This window comes from Mesocricetus auratus, unplaced genomic scaffold, assembly GCF_017639785.1.
Source record: "Mesocricetus auratus isolate SY011 unplaced genomic scaffold, BCM_Maur_2.0 Super-Scaffold_6731, whole genome shotgun sequence".
Taxonomy (NCBI): Eukaryota; Metazoa; Chordata; class Mammalia; order Rodentia; family Cricetidae; genus Mesocricetus; species Mesocricetus auratus.
The window spans coordinates 4,761,686-4,787,364 of NW_024429185.1; the positions used below are offsets into that span (position 1 = coordinate 4,761,686).

General features: G+C 38.7%; 1 protein-coding gene across 1 annotated transcript; it reads right to left on the reverse strand.

The window, feature by feature from the left end:
• Positions 1–7,074: 7,074 nt before the first annotated feature.
• LOC121139136 (zinc finger protein 120-like) lies at positions 7,075–24,654 on the reverse strand. The gene is made up of 4 exons (XM_040742200.1): positions 24,464–24,654; positions 10,254–10,380; positions 9,993–10,053; positions 7,075–8,539 (listed from the first exon to the last, which is right to left on the reverse strand). The coding sequence occupies exons 1-4, from the start codon at positions 24,488–24,490 to the stop codon at positions 7,651–7,653; spliced, it is 1,104 nt and encodes a 367-aa protein (XP_040598134.1). The 5' UTR covers positions 24,491–24,654; the 3' UTR covers positions 7,075–7,650.
• Positions 24,655–25,679: the final 1,025 nt, after the last annotated feature.

The window sequence follows — 25,679 nt, forward strand, 5'->3', positions numbered from 1 at the left end:
TTCATCAACCAATAAGAGAAACATATGCAGAAGACTGTCCCCCATCATTGGTGGTGGTAGAAGTATAAAGACTCAATATATACATATATACATTGCATTATAGTATAGTTAGTGAATAAAGGACAATTGCGGTATAAAATGATATCTAGCCTCAAGGAAAGCATCTCAAAATTATATATGCATTAATAATAAATTTTGGTCTTTTGTGAAGGGGCTTACTTGGGAAGTGACTATGTCAATAACTATGCCTCAAATTCATGAATATCAGCCTATCCTTGCCTTCCAATGGCTGGGATTAATCGCATATTCTCTCACACTTAACATTATTTATTTTTAAGAATAATTCCCTGGGCACCAGTGGCAGATACCTGAAATGATTTTAAGATGTATTGTATTGTGCCAATTTTCCAATATTCTTTTTGTGTAATGTTATTCAGTTTTGTTCTTTTTCAATGTGTGTGTTTGTCTGTGTAGACTGAGTAGCACATGCTTTAAAACTTACAGTGATCTTCTTGCCTCTGTGTTTGGAGTGCTGGTACTAAGAGAATGCTCTACCACACACAGCTTGAAAATAATTCTTATGGTGCATATCTCCTCTTTATAGGCAGGAGATGGTATCAGAACCTGTGATACTGTAATTACAGATAATAGTAAATTTCTATATATATTGGGAATGGAATCTGGGTGCCCTGTAAGAATGTAAAATACTCTCAGCTGGGCGTTGGTGGCGCATGCCTTTAATCCCAGCACTCGGGAGGCAGAGGCAGGCGGATCTCTGTGAGTTCGAGACCAGCCTGGACTACCAAGGGAGTTCCAGGACAGCCTCCAAAGCCACAGAGAAACCCTGTCTCAAAAAACCAAAAAAAAAAAAAAAATGTAAAATACTCTCAACTACTAAGGTATTTATCACCCCATGTTTTCTTTTTTTTTTTTTTTTTGGTTTTTTTTTTTTTTCTTTTTCGAGGCAGGGTTTCTCTGTATTGTTTTGGAGGCTATCGGTCCAGCCCAGCCTCGAACTCACAGAGATCCGCCTGCCTCTGCCTCCTGAGTGCTGGGATTAAAGGCGTGCGCCACCACCGCCCGGCTCACCCCATGTTTTCTATTCTTGATCATATTACCTGTTCAAGGAGCCCTATTCAGGCTCAGACACCTGACGATCATTAAAAATTCCAATCTTCCTTCAGTTGAGATACTTAGCCTCACACAGGGTTGAGGTCCTTAACTGCTTCTCCAGTACAAAGTGCCCTTAAACAATATATGCACAACCAACAAAAATTGATGCAGCAGGTTATACTCATGTATTTCAGCATTCTTATTCACAGATACTCAACATGAAGTTGGAATGGAAGTATTTGAGAAGACACAGAGGGAAGAGATAAAAGAGGAAATTGAGGTAATATCATTTTATTAAAAATATATGGAAAAAGTTAAATTACAAAGGGGGCTAGGGGGCTGGAGAGATAGCTCAGCCATTAAAGGCTAGGCTCACAAGCAAAGGGGCCTAGGGAGATTGCTCAGCATTTAAGAGCATTGGGTGTTGTTACAGATAACACATGTTCAATTCCCAGAACACACATGGGAGCTAACTATTTCCACTCTGGGATTCCCTCCCTTCTTTTGGCCTCTGTATTACTCCTTCTCATCTTGCGTGGAAGTAGTGGTAGGCTTCATCTGAGCCTACCTGCTCACAGGCAAAAGCAGAGTTGTTCTGATGTTAAGAGCAGAGTACACTATGCTGTTAAGTGACATTTCCTTGATGTTTTCTGTATTTGTGAGGAATGGGGCATTGATGCATCTTTCTTTTATATCAAACATCAAGATTGACAGGTAGCATGGTCTCCAAGGCAGTCTACTTTCATAATGTCCTTTACTTGATTTTCCACTACGATCTTGTGGTACAAGATAAACATGTGTGAGGCAGTTCTTTTTGTCATTCATAAAATTATATTTGTTCCTTCATGACTCTGAGGTAAGAATTTCCTTAAATGTTTCTTCTATTACATTCTTACCATGCTCAGAAGTGGGTTTGCCCCTACAGCATGCAGAACTCTACATGAATGTGTCCAGACTCCCTCAGTAAATTCTCCATGCTTCCCCTGTTTAGGAAAGGCATTCCTTTGGAAATAATTCTCAGCTGGGCATTGGTAATACATGCATTTAATCACAGCACTTGGAAGACAGGCAGGTAGATGTCTGTGAGTTCAAGACCAGCCTGGTCTACAAGACCTAGGTTCAGGACAGCTTCCTAAGACACAGAGAAAGTCTGTCTCGAAGAAACAAAAAAAAAAACCCAACCAAAAAAATTTCAAAGAAAGAAAGAAGGAAGGGAGAGAGATAGAGAGGGAGGGAGGGAGAGAGGAAGAAAGAAAGAAAGAGAAAGGAAGGAATTCCCATCATCTATGTGCCTCTTGCAGGTAAGAAATCTTCCTTGTTTCTATCTTGGCTGTTGTGATGTCTATTCTTGGTAGTCAAACTCTTTACCTCTGGATAACAAAAACCTAGCAAATTAGTTACCTTTGAAGTGATTTTTTAATATTTGCAGATTTTAAATTAAAAACCCTTCATTAATCTGCATCATTTGAGATGAGATCTTCCTTTAACAGCTTGGTGGTGGCATACACCTTTAATGCCATCACTCAAGGCAGAAGCAGTCAGATTTTCTGAGTTTGAGGCCAGTCTTGTCTACCGAATGAGTTCCGCGGTTACCCAGATAAACCCTGTCTCTAAAAACACCAAAAAACAATCCAACAAAGAATAAGATCCAAGTTTAATCTGGATCACACTTTCTGGTAACAGCCTGTACATATAAAGGATATTGAAGAAAGAAACTCTGTCTTTACCTTCTTGCCCTAGCTCTGGCTACCAAGTTCATTCCTTCACTCTCATCTGAGACAAATTCTTCAGAATTCTGGTGTATACTGAAGACCAGCTAAGACATCCAGCCACATGGACTGAACAACTCCTGTCTTCTTCAACTTTCCATTGGTAGACAGCCATTGTTGGACATAGAGAATTTGAATAATGCAGATGTGGCCTTTTTTATCTGCCCATTGAAAAAGACGTGCTGCCTAAAAGATATGTTCCTAAACACATTCTTCCTGGCTCTGTTTCTCTAAGCATTCTAATTACCATGAAGACTGCACTGTTTACTATTATGTATTTGACAAGGGTTATACAAGTGTCCCATCTGCTTAAGTGGCTAGAATTGCAGTCTCCTGCCCCTATTCAAATTGTTTAAAGATTTTACTTGAAGACTTCGCCTAAAAGATACTCAAGGATCGCAGCATATGTGGAATGCAAATCTGTTCTAGGCTTCCTCATCATCGAGCATTAGTGATAGATTGAAGCATGGTATAATTATACAGGTTTTCCTTCATTAACTTCCTCGGGTTTTTTCAATGATTTCTCCCTGGGAAGACATATTAATTCTAGAACTGCCGCATGTCCAGCCTTCTAGAAAACAGTCTTTGAAACAAGCTCTCTTATGTTGACCTTGTTGGCCTCAACCCGGTGTGTGATTCTCCTGGTCAATGTCCTTGCTGTCTTCTATATTACATGTTTTTTTTTCTCGAGACAGAGTTTCTCTGTATTGTTTTGGAGGCTGCCCTGTAACTAGCTCTGTAGACCAGGCTGGCCTTGAACTCACATTGATCCGCCTGCCTCTTCCTCCTGAGATTAAAGGCATGCGCCACTAACGCCCAGCGTAAAATCCTAAATTATGTTGCTTACAGGATAAAGTAAACAACCTGGTAAATCCCTAGAGATGGAGTAGAGCAGAAGGTAGAAAGAATTGATCCAGGCTGGTGATTTGATTGTGAGAACCCAGATTCTACCAGGTTTTTGAAAGAAGTAGTCATTTTTTTTGGTTGCATCACATCTGCCCCAGCTCACTGACCTCTCCTGCAGAAAGGTGTCCAGCACTCTTCCCACATTTTCTAGAGATTGGGACTTGAAACTTCTTTCAGCAACAAGTATAAGTTTACATTGAAATCAATCAGAATCCAATAACATTACATTAGGGAAATTTATAATTGGAGATATGATTTCTCTTTTTTGATTTATCTGAAGACATGAAACTCTACATAGCCATAGCTAATCCTGTAACTCAATATGCAGAACAAGCTGGCCACAAAATTAAAGAGATTGGCCTCCTACTGTCTACCAAGTGCTGGGATTACAGGAATGCACAATAGCCAGGTGAAATTTTTTAATGGCCTATAAATAAATCAGAGAAAGGATGAAATGAGAGATTTAAAAGGAACAATCATTGTTTTGATGAACAGTAATACTTCTAGAAATTATATACTTGTTTACATTTACAAATCAATTCATATGTTCTCAATAATTGAGCTATTTTCTTAGTTTTGGTAACTTCTATTATAAAATGTTTGGATGAGTTTGTGTGTACATATACACCTGTACCGTGGTTTGTGGAATTGAGAACACATTAGGGTTCTACTTCTCTATTTCTACTTCTCCCATGTAAGTACTAGAGATGAAACCCAGGGAATTGTTTTGACTGTATGTGACCTCATTGGCACATTTTTGGGTTTAAAATTCTTCATGTATGTGCTGATGTTTGAGTGTGCATGTGCATCAAGCCAAGCATAGAAATAATAGGAATATTTGTAGGAGTAATATGGGTCTCCCAGAGACTGAATACAAATCATGACTATTACCAGCCACCAATTTTACATACTGAGACATCTGGTATTCATTTGTGGTTCTGAGAAAGGGCTATGAACAAGTGTTTAGTCCTCAGAATAAACTAACATGATCAAAACAAAGATAGCAGTATATAATTTTCAACAACAAATGTGATTTATTATTCCAATTGTCCCGTTATCCTCCATCCTTAGACAGCAATATTTTTACAATTTGAAAAGTTTCCAAAATGTTACTGATGTAATATTTCACCTAATCTTATTTGGGCATCAGTGAGACAGCTCAGTGGGAAATGTTTGCGGTGTGCAAGGCTGGAGCCTGACCTTTATCAGCATATGAGGGCAGTCAAAAGAAGATCCCTCAAAGTAGTCTTCCAGATTGCACACATGTGCCAGGGCGCATAAAACCATAATCACAATGTAGGGACACACAATTGGGACACCCAAATGCTTTTGTTTTTAAAAATAAATTTCATTACTATTACATTATCTGACATCTCAAGACAATCCACCTAGAAGGCATTATTTAAAGATGAAGTACCAAGTGGGTAAGTAATGGGGACATGAAGAAGCATGGACACAAAATAATATAAACATATCCATAGCTCATCAAGCTATGTTATGCAATACAGAGTTGATTGCTTCTTATGCTATTTTATAACATTTCTATCATATAGATGAAACTGAGGATGTGGATACACTCAGGAGTTATTTGATGTTGCTCTCTTCTATTAAGTACTTTAACATATAATGCTAAAACATTTGACAAAATAGCACACTTTAGGGTACAACTTCTATCATTGGGGTTGTACTCAGGAGACCCAAACATGAGAATCAGGAGTTCAGCTGTAGCTCTGTGTAATCACTCACATCCAAGTAATGCTGGATAACAAAGAACTCATGGAAATGTATGAGAACGTGGAAAACAAAACCATGAGCAACACCACGTTTTCACAGATACAGTTATTTGAAAAGTGTGACCAAACAGTGCCTGGTATTTAATAAACAATGGGCCACTAGATGACAGGCGTCCCATTCTATACATTGCAGCATAGAAATGCCTGTCAACCATCTGAAACTACAACAGAAAATGAACAGAAGCCACAGAAGGAAGATAAGAACTGCCCAATACACCGCAGTAAATGGACTTGACAAAAATAGCGCAATCTTCAATGCCTACTCCAAATGTTTCAAAATACAAACTACAAGCTCAATACCATTACACGTTGGTGAACGTGGTAAATAAATTACTTTCTTTAAGGTTCTGAAAAAAGACATGAAACAGTTTTTTCCCTGAAACTGAAGGTAACTATGATGTCTAAAGTCTTTAGAAAATAATTTATATGAGTAGGCGTTAAAAAAAACATATATACTTTCTTTTCAATTTCCTGACATCAAGATGATGTATAAAGGGGTCTGAAGAGATGGCTCAGATGTTAAGAGCATTAACTGCTCTTCTAGACGTTGTGAATTCAATCCCCAGCAACCACATGGTGGGTCACAGCCATCTAAAATGTGATATGGTGCCCTCTTCTGGTATGCAGCAAACATGTATATAGAACACTGTATACATAATAAAAATAAATCTTTAAAAAAGAATGTAAGTCAGGTTAGGCATGGCAGTGTGTGACTGTAATCCCAGCACTCAAGAGTGAGAAACAGGAGGATCTTTAATATATATATATATATATATATATATATATATATATATATATATATATGATGTATAAAGGCTTTAAAATATTTGCAGGGCTTGAAGCAAGGCCAGTTGGGTTTTTGGAAACATTTAATTTCATACAACAAGTGGTCTCACATTCTTGGAATGCAGCATGCATATACACATGCACATACCTATACAAAAAGACACTGAACTCACAAGATGAAAATTAAAGCAATTCATTAAGCAAATTTGCACTCATGAATGTTTTTCTCATATAAGTGTTCATTCCTTTAACCCGCATGTTGAGGCATCTAAAGGCAAAGTTTTTCCCATCATGAATCGCATTGTAAAACAGAAATCAAACTGTAAGGCTTGAAGCCATGGAAAGCAATATTAAGTAGGTGGTATCATCTGGGGAAGATTTAGAAAACGCTATCCTGCTGGAGAAAATATGTCACTGGGGTTGGCCTTGAGAGCTTATATCCACACACATTTCCAGTACCCATCCTCTATTTCATGCTGCAGGTTGAGGATGTGAGCTCGAAGCTTCCTACTTTAGCCGCCATGTCTGAAACTTCTTGCCAAGCCATTTTCATGGTGATCATGTATCTGATGTAATCATAAGCCATTTAAAAATCTTTTATAAGCTGCCTTAGACATTATTCTTACCACAAAAACAGAAAAGACACTGATACACATCCATTATCTTTTAAACATGGAAATAAGTTATTTCATGTAATTGAAGAGAAGTGTGAAATCATAAAGTTTATTGTTTTACATTTAGAGGCTTTTGCCCATATCAATTTGCAGGTACAAACAAAACAAAGAATGACAGCATCATGAATGAATAGAATGTTGACACGTTTCAGATTTTTTTCTACAGAGTAACTAATTTTGTATAAGTGAATGTATTGCATTCGCTAATGATCTTACAAAAGATATGGTACTCATACTGCCTTCAATGTTTACTTTATGTCCTTAAAGATTATTATTACATGCAAATGTTTTAACAGATTGATTAAACATTACAGGTAATATTCTTGTATAAAAACTACCATGAACTTTACAATACCATGCTTACTACATAACGGGTTTCTTTGAAGTTTCATTTTTCTCCTGATTTCAAAAATTACTGCTACATGCAAAGGCTGTACCACAATGTTTAGATCCAGCATGTCTACTTTTATATAGTCAGAGACAAGTCTGTTTCATAAAGGTTTTGTCACATTGATTACATTGGTTACCTTAATTACATTAATTCATTTTCTCCCCAGAATAACTTTTTTTATGCCTTAGAAGAGAATGCTGTGACAAAAAGCCTTTCCCTCATTGATTACATTTATAGGGTTTCCCTCCAGTATGTGTTCTTTTATGGCGTTGAAGACTACTGCGGTGTGCAAAATCTTTATCACATTGATCACATTTGTAGGGTTTCTCTCCAGTATGTGTTCTTTTATGCTGTTGAAGGTTACCATGACGTGCAAAGGCTTTATCACATTGGTTACATATGTAGGGTTTATCTCTAGTATGTGTTATTTTATGATGTTGAAGACTACAGTGGTATGCAAAAGCTTTATCACATTGATCACATTTGTATGGCTTCTCTCCAGTATGTCTCCTTTCATGAATTTGGAGATTTTTGTAATAGACAAAGGCTTTACGACATTGATTACATTTGTAATGTTTCTCTCCAGCATGCATTCTTTCATGTACTTGGAGATTACTCTGTTGTGCAAAGGCTTTATCACATGGATTGCATTGGTAGGGTTTCTCTCCAATATGTATTTTTTTATGATTTTGAAGATAACTGTGCTGTGCAAAGCATTTACCACATAGAGTACATTCATAGGGCTTCTCTCCAGTATGTGTTCTTTTATGGTCTTGAAGACTACTTTGGTATGCAAAGGCTTTACCACAATGAATACATTCGTATGGTTTCTCTCCAGTATGTGTTCTTTTATGGTCTTGAAGACTACTGCAGTGTGAAAAACCTTTATCACACTGATTACATTTGTAAGGTTTCTCTCGGGTGTGCATTCTTTCATGTATTTGGAGATAAGTGTGACTTACAAAGACTTTACCACACTGAGTACATTCAAAAGATTTTTCTCTAGTATGTGTTCTTTTCTGCATTCGTAGATAACTGTGATGTACAAAGGCTTTACCACACTTAATATGCTGAGAGGATTCTTCTTCAGTATGAATTTTTTCATACCTGTGAAGATAATTGTTAATGGAAATGCTTTACCATGTTTATCACACTGACTAATCATTTAACCATAAAAATCCATTTCATAATTTGATCTACTTATAAAGAGAAATTGTAAGGTTTTCACTTTGCATCCACAGTGTTCCCCTTCATTATGGAAAGTTTTGTATCTGTAAAGATGCCTGTGTTAGTGGGGGGGTCTTTATTAACACAGTTCACTGTGGTATTGGAATAGCTATAGTCCCCATAGTCTCGTGTGTTGGAATGCCTGGCTGATAGTTAGTGCCACCATTAGAATACGTAACTTTGAGTAACAATGACCTTGATGGAGGAAGTATTTTTTTTTTTGGTTTTACGAGACAGGGTTTCTCTGTATTGTTTGAGGCTGTCGGTCCAGCCTGGCCTCGAACTCACAGAGATCCGCCTGGCTCTGCCTCCTGAGTGCTGGGATTAAAGACGTGCACCACCACTGCCCTGCGGACTTTGAAGTTTTATATGTTCTAGCTATGCCCAGTCTCTTTCTGCTGTCGGCAGATAAAGAGGCAGAACTCATTTTCCTCTTGAGCACCACTTATGTCTGCATGCCACCATGTTTCCTGCCATAATAATGGACTAACTCTTTGAAACTCTAAGTCAGTCCCAATCAAATGCTCTTGTTTATAAGAGTCACCATGGTCTTAGTGTCTGTTCACAGCAAGAGAAACTCAAAATTGATACTCACCCATACAGCATTCCTTTTCTATGAGGTTTTTCACATATATTAAGAGAACAGGAAGAACTCAAAGTTCACTACACTGATTGTTGTAATAAATTTTTCTATACTGAATCATATAGCTTTTGCAACATCAACCAGGATAATCAAAATAATTTTCACATTCCTAGTATGCATAGGGCTTTTCTGCAATATGAGTTTGTTGATGCATTCCCAATGAAGATGAAAAACCAATTAATTATAAACTTTTATCACATTCAGAAAGTAAACTCTAAGTGGAGACTACTTCATTTTTTACTTAATCTGGGAGAGATATGTTGCTTCTGTGCATATCCATATAAACTTAGCAAAGTCAATAAATGTATATGAATAATACTAACATTACTCGACTATTTTCTTTTCTTTACTCTTGACTACTTACTTATTAGAAAATATTGAACATATGTGAATTACCTATCAAACATGAGTACACATTGAAATATCTTTGTACTATGAAACTAAATTCATTGGAAATTCTAGGGCACAGCTTGCACAGGACTATAATTCATATTGTGATATCAGATAAGATATTTATTCCTTGTCTTCTTTCTATGTGGAATGCATTTCAATTACAAATTTACAACCTTACATTGAAGCACATAGTTTGATGCTGATATAGTTATCAATAAAGTGTAAATAAATACAGCTGAGCTTGTTTACACTATTGCTTTAGAGGCACATTTATCTGAGGGTACACATGAAAATTACCTTCCATATTGTGTAGGTATTTGATCAGCTTCTTCAATATTATTGTCTTGCCAAATGTAGCCTAAGTTATAATACCAGAAAATATATGAAACATTTCAGTTATTATGCAAAATGTAAAATATTACCTTCATTGAACCTCATAACTATGACTGATTTATTCACAACATTCTTCCTCTTTCTCAATCAAAAATACAAAAGAGTCAATTACAAAGAAAGAATTGTCCTCTTAATCAAAAAGTGAAATTTAATTCATTGCCTTACCTATATCAGTGAGGTTCCTGTAGGTATCCAGCATCACTTCTTTGTAGAGATTCTTCTGAGAAGGATTCAGCAAAGCCCACTCGTCCGATGTGAAATTTACATGCACATCATCATAAGTCACTGTATTCTAAAATATCCCATATATATGTATAACAAAAAGCATGACACTGACAACACTGTGAATAGATACTTCTTTAAAAATATATCCATATACTTCTGATGAGTCTCACAAGTATTCCATGACAGAAGTTCTAATGCAATCACCACATCATTTTAGAAGGAAACTGAATATTGATACCCACCTCTGTTATTTCTACATATTTTGAACAGAATATAGCCTTTCAAGAGAAATGTATATTAACAGACGTAAGAAGAATGACAAGTAAGAAGGTCAATAATACTGATAACATATTAGAGATGTCATATGAACAACTACTAACTAGAAAAAAGATGGATGAGGTGGTTATTTTGGTTCTTGTCTTTAATCCCAGCACTCAGGAGGCTTAGGCAGGTGTATTTCTGCTGTGGAACAATCTTTTTGTACACTGTGAATATGTATTACTCTTATTGGGTAATTAAGCGCTCACTGTCTTATAACTGAGCAGAAGGCTAGGGGCAAAACCATACCAAGAGGATGCTGGGGGGAAGAAGGGCAGTGGAGAGACACAGAGAAGAGTAAGATGGACATGCTTAGAAAAGTTACCAAGTCACATGGCAAAGCATCGATAAGATATATGGGGTAATTGAAATGAAAGAGCTAACTAGTAACAAGTCTGAGTTATTGGTCATGCATTTATAAATAAAATACTAAGATTCTGTATTGTTATTTTGGAGTGGGCAAAAGGGATAGGAAACCTCCACCTACAAGTTGCATTCCAAAGGACTGGAATTTCCACACAAGACCGAACAAATATTTAAAGAGGTGTCTAAACTCACAGAAACATTGCGGAGCTTGGCTTCCTAGTCTCATGTTTCTCATGCCAGCCACAGTATTGAAAAAAAGCTTCCAGCAGCTGCCTGTGGAAGACCCAGCCACCAGTCACCTTGCATTACAGCCATGCACTAAGCTAAGCTACACCACCAGAGGGCTGGCTTAGCATGTTACAATTGTTCTTATTAGGCCAGAAAGAGTTTACAGATATGCAGTAAAGAAAGACTGACAAGAGAGAAAAAAAAATTCTAAACAGGTTAGAGTGTGTTTAAAAATATACATAGGCTCGTGAAAGCAAAGAGGAAGTACAGTTAAAAAATTTATAGTTTTAAAATGATGAAATCCTTAAAAAGAGTGTAAGTAATATAAAGGAAAAATACAATAAATGTTGGGAAATACACAGAGTCTGGATCCTATGTGTTATTGCATTCTATTTAAATTATCTGGCTGCTAAGAGACACTGGATAAAGAAAGCCAATAGAATCAGCCAGCCTGCATATTTCAGAAATATACATAATACAAAACTTAAGTCAAATGTATACCTCTTTGGGGCAGAAGTTATGCTTTTAATTTTACAGAAGAGGAGAGACAATGAATTCATTCCTGGTTTTAAAAATTCAGATATCATGGAAGACCCTGAAATCCTGGCTACAGACATAATGCCTCTGTTGTAGTTCATAAGTTGTACTTCCAAACCAGGTTCAAGGCTACTCACAAGGAGGGTCCCCTGAAAGCATGAGTCTTCTGCTCCAGCAAACTGGTCCTACAGATATGCCAGTTCCAAATGAACACACAGACACTATACCAATTATATCATTGTTGGCAGTTGGAGGGCTTCTTGTTTGGCTAGCTCTGCCTTAATTATTTAACCCTTCTATTAATCCATGTACTTCCACATGGTCTTGGTTTACTGGGCCAGACCTGCAATACCTTTGCCTGCTGCATGATGACTGCTCAGCATCTTCACAGAGAAGAGAGTGATTTCCTGTGTGTCCCTGCTTATATCCTGCTTCTGCCCAACTACATCACTTCCTTTCTGGTCAATCAGCCAATCTGTATTTTATTCATAAACTAATGAGGAAAATATATATACAGAAGACATTACCCATCAGTCCACCCTCACAATGTACCCCAGCCCAAACCTAAAATTTATCCTGAATTTTTTCAATGTTTCCCCAAAGATGTCAATGGACCCAAACAACAGTACCTACCCTATAGAATGATGTCCACCTTCTCAAAGGAATAGTTTACGGATGCTTATTATCATTTAAGGGAGGATGGTTACAAATTGTTAGTGGTTAATGGTGAAGAAAAAAATATAAACAATGGATATTAAATTCAGGGATTTCTTTCCAAAGGAAAAAAAGGGGGATATGATACAAAAATGATGAGATAAATGCGTCGATTATTCAATGTATTTTAATCTAATGACAACTTTTAACCTTAAATTTTTTTACATTGGTAAAATGATGTTTGCAAATAGATACAAATTGAAGGTTATTTTTCTTATACTGCATACATTTCTACTTTTTAAAAAGATATATTGTAAATTTTGGAGATCAGGCCTCTTTCAGATGTGGGGTTAGTGAATATCTTTTCCCAATCTGTGGGCTGCCTTTTTGTCTTGCTGATTGTGTCCTTTGCCTTACAGAAGCTTCTCAGATTCAGGAGGTCCCACTTATTAATTGTTGATCTCAGAGTTTGTGCTACTAGTGTTATGTTCATGAAGCAGTCTCCGGTAACAATTTCTTCAAGGGTACCTCCCACTTTCTCTTCTAACAGGTTCAGCGTGCCTGGATTTATGCTGAGGTCTTTGATCCATTCAGACTTAACAAGTCTCCAAAACACCAAAGGATCCAATTAAAAAGTGGTGATTCAACTAAATAGAGAATTCTCAATAGAGGAGTCTAAAATGGCTGAGAGACACTTAAGAGGATGCTCAACATCCTTAGCTATTAGGGAAATGCAAATCAAAACAACTCTTGAGATATCACAGAACGGCTAAAATCAAGAACACCAATGACAGTTTGTGCTGGAGAGGATGTGGAGAAAGGGGAACACTCATCCATTGCTGGTAGGAGTGCAAACTTGTACAGACACTTTGGAAATCGGTATGGAGATTCCTCAGGAAAATGGAACTCAGTCTACCACAAGACCCTGCAATACTACTCTTAGGAAAAGATACCCAGTCACACATCAAGGATGTCTGTTCCACTATATTCATAGCAGCATTATATGTGCATTTACACAATGGAGTACTACTCATCAGAAAAAAATAATAGAATCTTGAAATTTGAAGACAAATGGATGGCACTAGAAGAAACCATTCTGAGTGAGGTAACCCAGTCACAAAAAGATAAACATGGTATGTACTCACTCATTTATGGATTTCAGATATGGATCAGGGAAGTGTCAGCCTATAATCCCAGTGCCAGGAGTCTGAGAAATAGGGAGGTTCCCAAGAGAGATGTATGATGCCCCTGAGAAATGTAATGAGCCAAGATCTCCTGAGCAGATTGGGAACATCAGGAGAGTGGAGAGGGAACCAGGAAAAAGAGAGGAGGATAAGCGGAGGGGAGAAGAAGGCATGGGGGAGCAGGAAGGTTGAGTCGACGTAGGAATAGAGGAGAGCAGGATGAGAGATACCATAATAGATCGAGTCCTTATAGGCTTGAGGAGAGATTTCCAGCGATGTACAAGGATAACACCAACTGGCAAACTAAGCAATAGTGGAAAGACTACATTAATAGCCCCTCCTTGATGATAAGGTTGATGACTGCCTAGAACCTTCATTCTGTGACAGTTGGAAGCAGAGACAGATACCCACAGCTAAACACTGAGCTGACCTGCAGGAACCCAGTGACAGAGATGGAGGAGTGACGAGCAAAGGGGTCAAGACTGTACTGGTGAAACCCACAAAGACAGCTGACTGGACAAGGAGGAGCCCTTGAACCCCAGACTGATGGCTAAGAGACCAACAGGAGACTGATCCAGACTCCATGAATGTAGTGCCAGGGAGGAGGCCACAGAAATCACTGGGGCATGGATAGTAGATCAGTGTTTACCATGGAGTACATTCCATGGTACTTTGGGAGCCCATTCCAAATAGAGGGATGCTCTCTCATAGCCTGGACACTTGGGGAAGGGCCTAGGTCCTGTCCTGAATGAAATGACAGACTCTGGACAACACCCAAGGAGGGCCTCACCCTCCCTGGGGAATGATATGGGGATTGGGTGGGGGTTTTCAGGGGTTCTGGTGGAGGGACAAGGGAGGAGGGGTGCGAGAGGGAGCTTTGATTGACATGTGAAGCATTCATGTTTCTAATGTAAATAAAACATATAATGAGGGAAAAAAGATATTTTGTAAATTGATACCAATTTATGTTTATTTTCCTCTTCTAGTTTTGCTTAAGGTATTACCTATATAGCTCTATCTGTACTGCTTGTTTAGTTATACAATATGAAGCTTTATTTCTCAAAAGCTATTTGGATAAAAAAGAAATACATAGGGGCCGGGCATTGGTGGCACACGCCTTTAATCCCAGCACTCTGGAGGCAGAGGCACGCGGATCTCTGTGAGGTCGAGGCCAGCCTGGTCTATAAAGTGAGTTCCAGGACAGCCTCCAAAGCTGCAGAGATACCCTGTCTCGAAAATCCAAAAACAAAACAAAAAAAAGAAATACATAGTCCAGTATTTTTCAAGATCATACAGAGATATATTTGTGATAATATTCAAACCCTTCAGAGACTAAGGGAATATGACATTTAAAATGTTCTTACACTTTTCTCAACATGAGACATGTCTGCTAGTGGTGAAACCAATTTACTTCAAAAGAGAATGATGGCCACTGAAAAAACTCCATGTGGACCTCTCTCTCTCTTTCTCAAGATAGGGTTTCTCTGTACCTTTGGAAACTGTTGACCATACTGGTCTCTAACTAAGAGAGATCTACTGGTCAATGCCTCCTTATGCTTCAATTAAAGGCATGTGCCATCACTGTTCAGCGAGTTCTCTTTCTTCATGAAAAAAGCTGGCCATTTGGACAAGAAACTGCCCTAGTCTCAACTACTAACAATATGATATCCAAACTGCACAAGCAGGACACAAAGTTAAAGCAACTGATGAATGTTGCCAAGACAGGGTAGGGCAGCCCTGCGTCTAAAAAATAAAGTCTCTTGGATATTTTAGGTTTGTAAGTGGAAGTTTGATTCCTCAACATCACAGAAGAACCTAGGGTAACTGTCTACATAGCCAGATCTCTCTGTCATTAGGTAATTTAACACCATTCTGGGGTCTTCAATGGACATCAGATAGTTATAATTTTCCTTGATTATAACAGAAATTAAATTAGGCACAAAACTTTGAACTCACAAAAATAAGTAGATAATAAAGTACTTACCCTAATTTTGCCAAATACAAATGGACTAGATGTTGTACATTTAATGATTATTTAATTGTTTCTGTTTTATATAGTTGTACTATGCTAAAAGTAAAACCTTCTTTTTACTTAGATAACAAGGAAGAAATGCTGAGAAACAGTCTCTTTTGTACACTATAAATATGTTTAACTCTTATTAGGTATTAAAGACCTTACTGGCCTTAGCTGGACAGGATGACGTTAAGCAGGAAAAACAGACTGAGAGGATGTTGGGGGGAAGAAGGCAGATTTGCAGTCAGAGGAAAGTCACCAGAGACACAGAAAGAAGCAAGATGGGCATGCTGTACTGAGAAAAGTTACCAAGTCACATGGCAAAGATAGATCAGAATTATGAGAAATGTAAATGTAAGAATTAGCTAATAACAAGCCTGAACTATCAGTAGAGCATCTATCAATAATTTTATGATTCCATGTTGGTTATTTCTGAGTGGGAGGTTGGGATAGGAAAAACCCATTTACATATCTCATTGTCTTAGATGCCAGCATGGTCTATGAAAGGAGTTTCAGGACAGCAAGGGATACATATTAAGACCCTGCCTACCATGCAAAGTCAATCAAACAAATATTCTAGGTAGAAAGAACTCAAGGGATGCTTAATGAAGTTCCTATACAGAGTTATAAATTCTGTTCTGTATTCATCTCCCAGAAACCTGAAATGTCCTAGTGAAAAGCTGAAAATGAATGAAATGAAAACGTGGTTTCTGAAATTAACAGCAAAGTACAGGAGCAATACCTCAACAGTTAAAACCTCTTACTGATCTTATAGATAGGGGCTCAGCTAAAAGCACTCACATGGGTGCTTGCTATCCATTACTCCAAGATCAGGAGTTCTGAGCACATCTTCTGACTACTGTGTGGACCAGGCACACATGTGGTAAATATTCATGCATTCAGACCAAACTCTCACTTATTCAAAAAATTTCTAATCAAACACAAAAGACAGGAATAATGTCACACACTGCATTCCAATGAATCAGAAGGCCCAGCTACTATTACTTATATAAATACATGCCATTCTGAGAAATGGGATGATACCCTTTGTCATATTCCAATATTCAAGATGTGAGTGAAGCTCAGCACAAAACTATATGATTGACACACACTCAAAATCCTACTTTCAAGGCTCATCAGTCCATAATATAAAACCAAATGAATCCAGACATGTTGGCCTCACCTTTATTGCTATTCCTTGGGAGACAGAGTCAGGAGGATCTCTGAGTTGAGGCCAGCCTCGTTTGTAGAGCCAGTTCAGGACAGCCAGTTCTATGCAGAGAAAACTTAGTTTAAAAACCAAACCAAACCAAACCATAAGACTAGCAAAATGTCTTTGCATTGAATAGCAATTGCTTCATCTGTACCTTATGTGACTTAAGGATAGGGTCTGGAGAAAGTCATAAAAATAGAGTAATAAAAAATAATAAGTCACATAAAGATAGAAAATACAGGCAGTCTGGATTTATATTATTGTGTTGTCTTTAAAATGTCTGAATGCTAATGTGTGAACAATAACTACTAGGAGACTTCTGAGTGTAAATGCTACTGGATTAACCCCCCCCCCAAATATCTTAGAAATGTTCTGACTTCAAAATAGATGTCAAAACATATGTTAGATTCGGAAAGAGGTTTGACTTTTATTTCCATAGGAAATGAGAGACTGTGGATTAATTCCACCTTAAGAATAGTCAGGTTTCATAAAGGAAGATCACCTGAGAAATCACCTATGAGGACAGATGATGTCCCAGATGTTCCAGTATCTCAGAGCATCTTCGTTGCAGTTTCCTCTGAGGTCTGCATCCAGAACATCTTCAATGTGACTGGCTGAGATGATGCAGACACACAGAATACTCCTGTCAGGACTTGATTATAATCCCAAATTTTCTCAACATCCCCAAAAGATTAGGAGGAGAAGAAGTCTGGTAAGTGGAGAATGGTTAGTGATCTTAGAGCCATCAACAAGGTAATTCAGCCTATGGGGTCTCTACAACCTGGTATGCCATTACCTTCTCTAATACCTAAGGATTGGCCAATTATAGTTATAGACTTAAAAGATTGCTTCTTCACCATGCCGTTACAAGAAAATGACAGAGAAAACTTTGCCTTCACGGTACCTACCTATAATAGTTCCTGGCTGGTACAGAGATTCCAGTGGAAGGTACTACCTCAAGGCATGTTAAATAGCCCAACTTTGTGTCACTATTTTGTGAATAAACCACTAGAAATAATTCATAAAATATTTCCACATTCATTAATATATCATTATATGGATGACATATTACTGTCTGATTCAAATAAGGATACTTTGGAAAAGATATTTGAAGCAGTAAAAGAAACTTTGCCTCACTGGGGATTACAAATTGCCCCAGAAAAAATACAAAGAGGAGAATCTATTAACTATTTAGGTTATAAAATAGACACTCAGAAAATTAGACCGCAGAAAGTACAGATCAGAAGAGATCATTACTGGACTCTTAATGATCTTCAAAAACTATTAGGAGAAATCTTTCAGTTACAGACAATTCTCGGTGTTAAGGGCATGATTTAAAACACCTGAAAAGGGGCTGGAGAGATGGCTCAGAGGTTAAGAGCACTGACTGTTCTTCCAGAGGTCCTGAGTTTAATTCCCAGCAACCACATGGTGGCTCACAACCATCTACAATTCAGTCTGGTGCATGCTCTCTTCTGGCATGTAGACAAACTGTATCTGTAATAAATAAATAAATCTTTAAAAAAATAAAGAATAAAACACCTGAAAATGGCTTTAAAGGAGATAGAGACCTAAAGAGCCCATGAGTACTATCAGCTGAAGCTGAAAAAGAATTAGAATGGGTAGAAAAGAGAATATTAGAAGCACATGTGGACCGTGTGGATCCAAAGCTAGAGTGTATTCTGGTTATTTTACCATCTAGAGAATACCCCTCAAGCCGGGCGTTGGTGGTGCACGCCTTTAATCCCAGCACTTGGGAGACAGAGGCAGGTGAATCTCTGTGAGTTCGAGGCCAGCCTGGTCTACAAGAGCTAGTTCCAGGACAGCCTCCAAAGCCACAGAGAAACCCTGTCTCGAAAAACAAAAAAACAAAAACAAAAAACAAAAAAAAAAAAAAGAGAATACCCCTCAGGAATATTAATGTAGAGGGAAGACATCATACTAGAATGGGTATTTCTGCCACATAAACAGAATAAAAAACTGAAAGCCTATATAGAAAATATCTCCGATTTGATATTAAAAGGTAAGTTAAGGCTTTGTCAACTGACTGGGAAAGACCCAGCTGAAATTATTGTACCTTTAACAAATGATGAAATTTCCTTATGGAAGGATAATGAGTATTAGCAAATAGCTTGAAGTGACTTTTTGGGAACTATTAGTAATAACTATCCCAAAACAGAGAGAATCAAATTCATAAAGAAAACAATTTGGATTCTTCCCCGTATCGTGAGGCAAACACCTATTTCTGGAGTTCTTACCTTCTACACGGATGCAAAGTATTGATATCATAGGATAGTTTATACCTGTTAGTGTTGGTTTTCAATTATTTTAGAGTTGGGATTGGAAAGAGTTGTTCAGACTTGGGTGTTTCTTTCAGATAAGTTTAGGTTTAGATGGGATAGATGTTTGATACATTTTGATCATTGACACAAGTTAGTTGTTTTAAGTTTAAATATCCTTTTTAGACTAAAAGGGGAATTGTAGGAGGAAAACAATGTTGCCATTAACCATGTGACTTACTAGAGGTGCATACAGATGAGGTAATAAAAGAGCTGTTTACCACACCGCTAAACACACCCACTTTAGGCATGACTAAAGACGTATACGGATCTAGGCGGTGAACTACGTCACTAGCCAGGCCCACTTTTGGGCATGGCTAGGGGCATTACAGGGGAGTGGGGGAAGGTATAAAAGACTGAACAACGGAAGTCTTGGTCTCTTTTTCCGGCTTCCGGCTTCCAGTTCGGCAGCAGAAAACGACTCGGCTCATCTGGGTTACTTGTTTGGTCTCTTGTGAGTAATTTCTACAATAAATACTTAGTTTTACTTTCAGTAAGTGTGCTTCAAACTTGATGCTGCAACTTGATTCATTAGTAGCAAGTCAGGAGGTATAGGTGGGAAAGCCATAGACACAGAATTCTGGTACTGGGGGTGGAGTCAGAGGAGAGTCCTCAGCATTCAGTAGTAAGAGCAAGATCACAGTGAGATTGAGTAACTGGCCAGGCAATCAAAGGAATTTTAACCCTCTGAGTGATTATTTGAAATCTGCTGCAGGATAGGGCAGGTAGGAAAACCTTCTTCCTACAGTTACAAGCCTCCCCCTTTGGGTGTTGGGATCAGAATAAGGGGCATTCCCTCCAAGAATATGTGCAGAGCCACCTGCTAAGGCTGAAAGTACTCTTTATCCAATAAACTGTTTTTCACAGAGCAAAAACAACAACAAAAAAACCTATATAAATAAAACAAATAAATTATCCCAGGAACATGATGCATCAATATGGAAAATTTACAGCATGAATTGAATTCAATCAAAAGATAATTCCCATGACTTAACTATTTTTTTTTTGGTTTTTTCGAGACAGGTTTTCTCTGCATTGTTTTGGAGGCTGTCAGGCCAGCCCAGCCTCAAACTCAGGGATCCTCCTGCCTCTGCCTCCCAAGTGCTGGGATTAAAGGCGTGGCTACAACTGCCCGGCTCCCAATGATTTATAACAGAATATCTGACTGCAAAGCTATATGCAAAGTGAAAACACTCAGAATTTGTAAGAGGATTATGAAAATATATGACATGTTGTCACATTTTAACTTCTTTACTAAGGACAAAGTTATAACAATAAAAAATTTGTACAATATTTGTGAAAGAATGAAAGCAATTAGGAGAAAAAGCTAAAGACAAAAGCAGAAAAGTATTGTTAAACTTTAATTTAAAAACCAAAGAAAACTCAGCAAGGAAAACAGTGATCTTGCCCAATGTTATGAAGCAACCTATTATTCTTTGTTTAGAGAAATTAAACATACACAGACTTTGCAACTCCCCCAAATTAATGCAAAGTGAACCTTAGATTGTTATGTTTCTGATCCTACAGCTATTGACATTTGAAGGGATCCAATTCAAGAGCTCTCTGCAAATGGAGGGGATCTTGTGCTATAGCTCCACAAGTTCTCATAGCCCTTTATAATTTCAGTCCAACACTGCCCTACTAATGCCCAGTCATAAAACAGTGTAGAAGGAAAATTTTATCTCTATTTCCTTTCATATGGATTATGGTAGGTGACGAGGAGTCTTCCCTTTCTACCTGCTCAAACACCATGCACACCTGAAAAACCTCTGCATCTCAGAACATTTTTTCTCCCCTGGAATTGAATGAGCTTCCCTGAATCAAGCCATTATAGCTGCTGGTAGCAGAAACTTAAAAATTATTCTGATCATGTATTGCTGAAGGATGATCACTATCACCCCTTTCTAACAATTACTAAATTACCTGTAACATTTAAACATGAGTCTGAAAGTGGAATAGAACATTCATAATTCTACAAACTAGATTTTCATGTTTCCAATCTGTCTTCCCATTGTACACCAAAAGAGATGCCTCTTTGTGTACACTGGACAGTGATATTATATGCATCATAGACTCTGATAACCAGTGATATAGAACCTCCCACTCTGCAAGGAATCCACATGAATCAAAAACACTCACAGTCTGGTGGTTTATTCCAGTCCCATCAACTGTGACAGCTTATCAACAGCTCCTCCTACTCTGTGAGGGTGAAGACACTGAACACATACTCATCAAGACATGGTTTGTGGTTTCCCTCACGGCTTCCTGTAGGTGTATCACAGGAGATCCCGAAAAAGAATCTGCAAGTTACCTTCCATTGGTGCTCCTGATTGCTAAGCCTTCCCAGAGTAACATGGTAGATAGGGCCCAGCTGCCTGGGCCTCAGGGAATTAGCATCTCCCCTACTGAATGATCAGAGATCAAGGGACTCAGATAGCACAGCCTTACCAGCTCAGCCCTTCCAACCCAGCAGACAGACCCCTAGTGCAGGGCATGGTGTTTTACTAGAAATTCTTGTATCCCCACAGCACTTCCTGTTCCTCTTCCAAGGCACAGCATCCTTTGTGTGCACATTCCTTTACCTATTCAGGGTTCAGCATAGTCTACCCATTGTTCCAGAGCTGTGAAGTCTTAGAGATAAGCAGATGTTGCATTCCAACAACAACCGTGGTTATTGCTTAACTGTTGTTAAAATTAAAAGAGGCCATGAATGAGAACAACGGAAGAGTTGTGGTAGGACTTGGAGGCAGGAAAATGACTGTGTACATGATATAAATAAAATCTCCAAGAATTGTTTTCGTGAGTTAAAAGGCTTCACAGTCATGCACTCAAGAGAGTAGGGATTTATATGATAGCATACCAAAGATTACTCATACCATTTCTATCCACCAGAGCAACTTAAACAAGGAAAATAACAGTTTGTTAGAAAGTGCCATAACATTTTACCCAGACCTTCCTCTTTGGTTGGACTAGGGTAAATGCAATAATTTGTTTCCATCATAATGTCAGTTGTCTATCCAGAAGCTTGATTGCTTTGGTGTGTGGCCCCCAAGAAATGGTCAGAACATTTGTTGATGCTCTAAAATTTAGTACATAACTCCACACTGCTAATATTAATTATTGTCAAAGCAGAAAAGCTCTCACCTTGCTGGCTGCCTCTTCCTTTCTGTGCACCATCAGTACACCAGGTTCAAAGCTGTTCAATGAGTTAAGTACTTGCACACATCCCTTCATTTGTAATTTCCCAATACAAGTCAGAGAGATTAGAGAACACTCACCCACTCATCTCTTTTCCTTCTTACTGACCACTCAAGGCTCAGTAAGGATTCCCTTCCCAGCAATGGCCAGCAGAGGCAGGGTTAGGTGTTCAAAGCAATTCTCAATTACATAGTTGTGAAGTAAGCCTAAGATACAGGGAATATTGCTCAAACAGAATTAAAAACTAGCAGCAATCGAGAGAAAAGGAATCAAACTATGAATGATCTCTTATCTGACAGAGAGTCACAGGCAATGGTCTGTTTTTCAAATCTCTGAGTTGATTTAACTGTGTCAAGCAGGACTAAACATACATGCATAGGGGAGTTTGCTATGGGGATTCAATATCCAATGGCTCTAGCCAACCTTATCACACTGTATACCCACTAAGCTGTTTTGTCTTCATTTGCATGGCATGAATTCATACATGCTGTGAAATTACAAAATCACTTCTGCCTGCCAATCATGTCCCTTTTCACAATGGTGACTCTAGCAGGTGATTGCCTACCATGTTTCCCTCTGCAGTTTACACAATGAATTATTGTGCCTAGACTTGTCTGAAGGCAGAAATCATGGTCCACTTGCAATTCCTTTTCCTGAGACTACAATGGGTAGAGGAATACATGACTCAAATGGGTAATTTTAAAACTCTGAAGTAGCACAGTCATTTAAGAATTTTAAAGATGCAATATAGGACAGCAATGTCATTGACCAGGAGAGCCACAGAATGGGATTAAGGTCACCAAGGTGGACATAATAGAGCTTGTCTCAAAGCCATTTTTCTAAAAGGCTGGAGGTACACTAGTTTTAGAATTAATACACATTTCCAAGGAGAAATTACTCAAAAATTTAGGATATTAATGAAGAAAAATCTCTATACTGACAGCATGCATACTTCTCTTACTAATTCTCAAAGAGGAGAGAGCCTAGAAAAGATTTACACTGCACATATGCTGTCATCCTTAAGTCTCTTAGGTTAAGGCTTCAAGTAAAACCTTTAAATAGGGACAGGAGACTGCAAGTCTAGCCACTTACGTAGTTGGGATACTTAAATACCAAAGATACTCCAAGAATTATTCCTTAAGTACACCAGTGACCTGAGAGTGCGGGCCATTCTCCAGGGACACAGTCCTTAAGGGCAAGCACCAGGGGATGAGAGAGATGAAAAGTAGAAGGTAAAAACAAATAAAAGCTGGGTAGGGGAGGTCTCACACAAGCTTGTGTCATGCCAGGTAAGCTTCTTTAAAAGTTAGCATGTTGTACACTACTTCCAGAGGGGAAATGGGAACTTCTATGAGGTCAGCAGAAACTGACACGCAGTGGGACCAACTCAGCAGAAGGACAACCAATCAATGCTACACAAGGGAGCACAGGGCTTCCCAAGAATATTACTGACTTAGCCCCGTGGCTTTTGAACTGATAATCACATTTCCATGTGGTTGGAAGACTTGGGTTCTCAGGATGTGAATCAAGCCCACCACACAGGTCCTGACCCTAAACCATAACCAGCTCTTGCAAGAACAATCCTGGTGTTAGAAAAGGAGATCTATTTCATTTTCAGTGCATCAGGCTCTTACGAAAAGCTCCCAAGGCCTAAGACCCAGGCTGTTTCAGGCACTACTAATCCTGTTCCAGGGTTTGAGAAGGAGCTGTGTTTCTTCTCATTACAGGAGGGCCTCACAGATGACCTTGATTCCTCAGGTCAGCCCCAACACAACAGTGTGTTTCCTTTTCACATGGTTGTCACCTGGTATCTTTCCATATGAAAGAAATATGCTTTCTAAAGGAGAAAGCTAGCAGGACTTGATGACTTTGACTGCAAAAATATTTCTACACACAGCTCCCTGTGTATAGTGCAGCTTACAGAGTGAAGATATTCAGTGACAGCCACCTGCATCCAGGGAGTTCTAAGGACCACATGGGATTTCCCCGGACACCTAATCTAGCCATAGGTCCACATGCATTTCCAGGGAAGACTTCACACACCAGCTTTCAAGGCTCAACAATTTCTTCCTTTCTGAGTCCCACAGCCCATAGCTCACCTTGTCAGGTCTTCCCGACTCGGCCATGCTTCCTTCACAGCTCCCTGCAGCAGTGCTCACAGCTCACAAAACCACTGGTCGTGCTCCACTACAAATCCAAGAATTCAACATGGCACCCGGAAGAGCGGTGGATTCTCCTGACTGGCAGGTTTGTGTGGTGGTCCTGATTGGCTAGTGAAGCCTAAGTGACAGCAGCACCTCCCTTAAGGTAACAATGTGCTTACAGTGAGAAACCCAAAGAATTTTTCCAGATCTGCAGAGATTTGCATTCCAATAGTGCTTGCCTTAGGCTGCAATTGGTGACCTTGCTAACTTTACATTGTAAGTCAATATCATGCAGGGCTTTGGTGGCGCCTGCCTTTAATCCCAGCACTCGGGAGGCAGAGGAGGGTGGATCTGTGAGTTCGAGGCCACCCTGGTCTACAATGTGGGTTCCAGGACAGCCTCCAAAGCCACAGAGAAACCCTGTCTCGAAAAACAAACAAAAAAAAAGACAGTATCACGTGTATCAAATATAGGAACATACAGCTGAAAATAATTATGTTTTCATGTTTGAGATAGGATCACATTCGAAAACCCCAGCTTGCCTGGATCACACTCTGTTATGTTCAATGAGCAATATATATTGAGATTTTTTTTTTGGTTTTTGTTTTTTTGTTTTTATGAAACAGGGTTTCTCTGTATTGTTTTGGAGGCTGTTGGTCCAGCCCAGCCTCGAACTCACAGAGATCGCCTGCCTCTGCCTCCTGAGTGCTGGGATTAAAGGAGTGTGCCACCACCACCTGGCTATATTGAGTTTTTTAAAACAATCCCAGTATATATTTCATTCTAAAACATTTGGCTCAACAGGGCGGTGTCAGGGCAGGCCTTTAGTCCCAGCACTTGGGAGGCAGAGGCAGGAGAATCTCTGTGAATTTGAGACCTGCCTGGTCTAGTTCTAGGACAGCTTCTAAAGTTACAGAGACACCCTGTCTTGAAAAAAAACAAAAATGAACAAACAAACTAACAAAAAAGGAAACAACAACAAAGAACAACACATTTGGCTCATTATTCAATGCACCACATTTTTCTATACAAGCAGGAGCACCCAAGCAATTTTCTTTATATTTACTTATTTTGGAAGAGAGATGGAAGTGGGAGAAATTTTACAGAGGTTACACTCCAGGTGTTTTCCCTCATCCCATTTATCTACACAATATTAAGTTTTTCTTGAACA

Excerpts from the sequence above, each read along its gene's own strand:
- LOC121139136 (XM_040742200.1), bottom strand. The coding sequence starts at position 24,490 with ATGGCCGAGTCGGGAAGACCTGACAAG. Across the intron at positions 10,381-24,463 it reads AGTCGGGAAGACCTGACAAG|AATACAGTGACTTATGATGA; the intron begins GTGAGCTATGGG and ends GGGATATTTTAG. Across the intron at positions 10,054-10,253 it reads CAGGAACCTCACTGATATAG|GCTACATTTGGCAAGACAAT; the intron begins GTAAGGCAATGA and ends ATTATAACTTAG.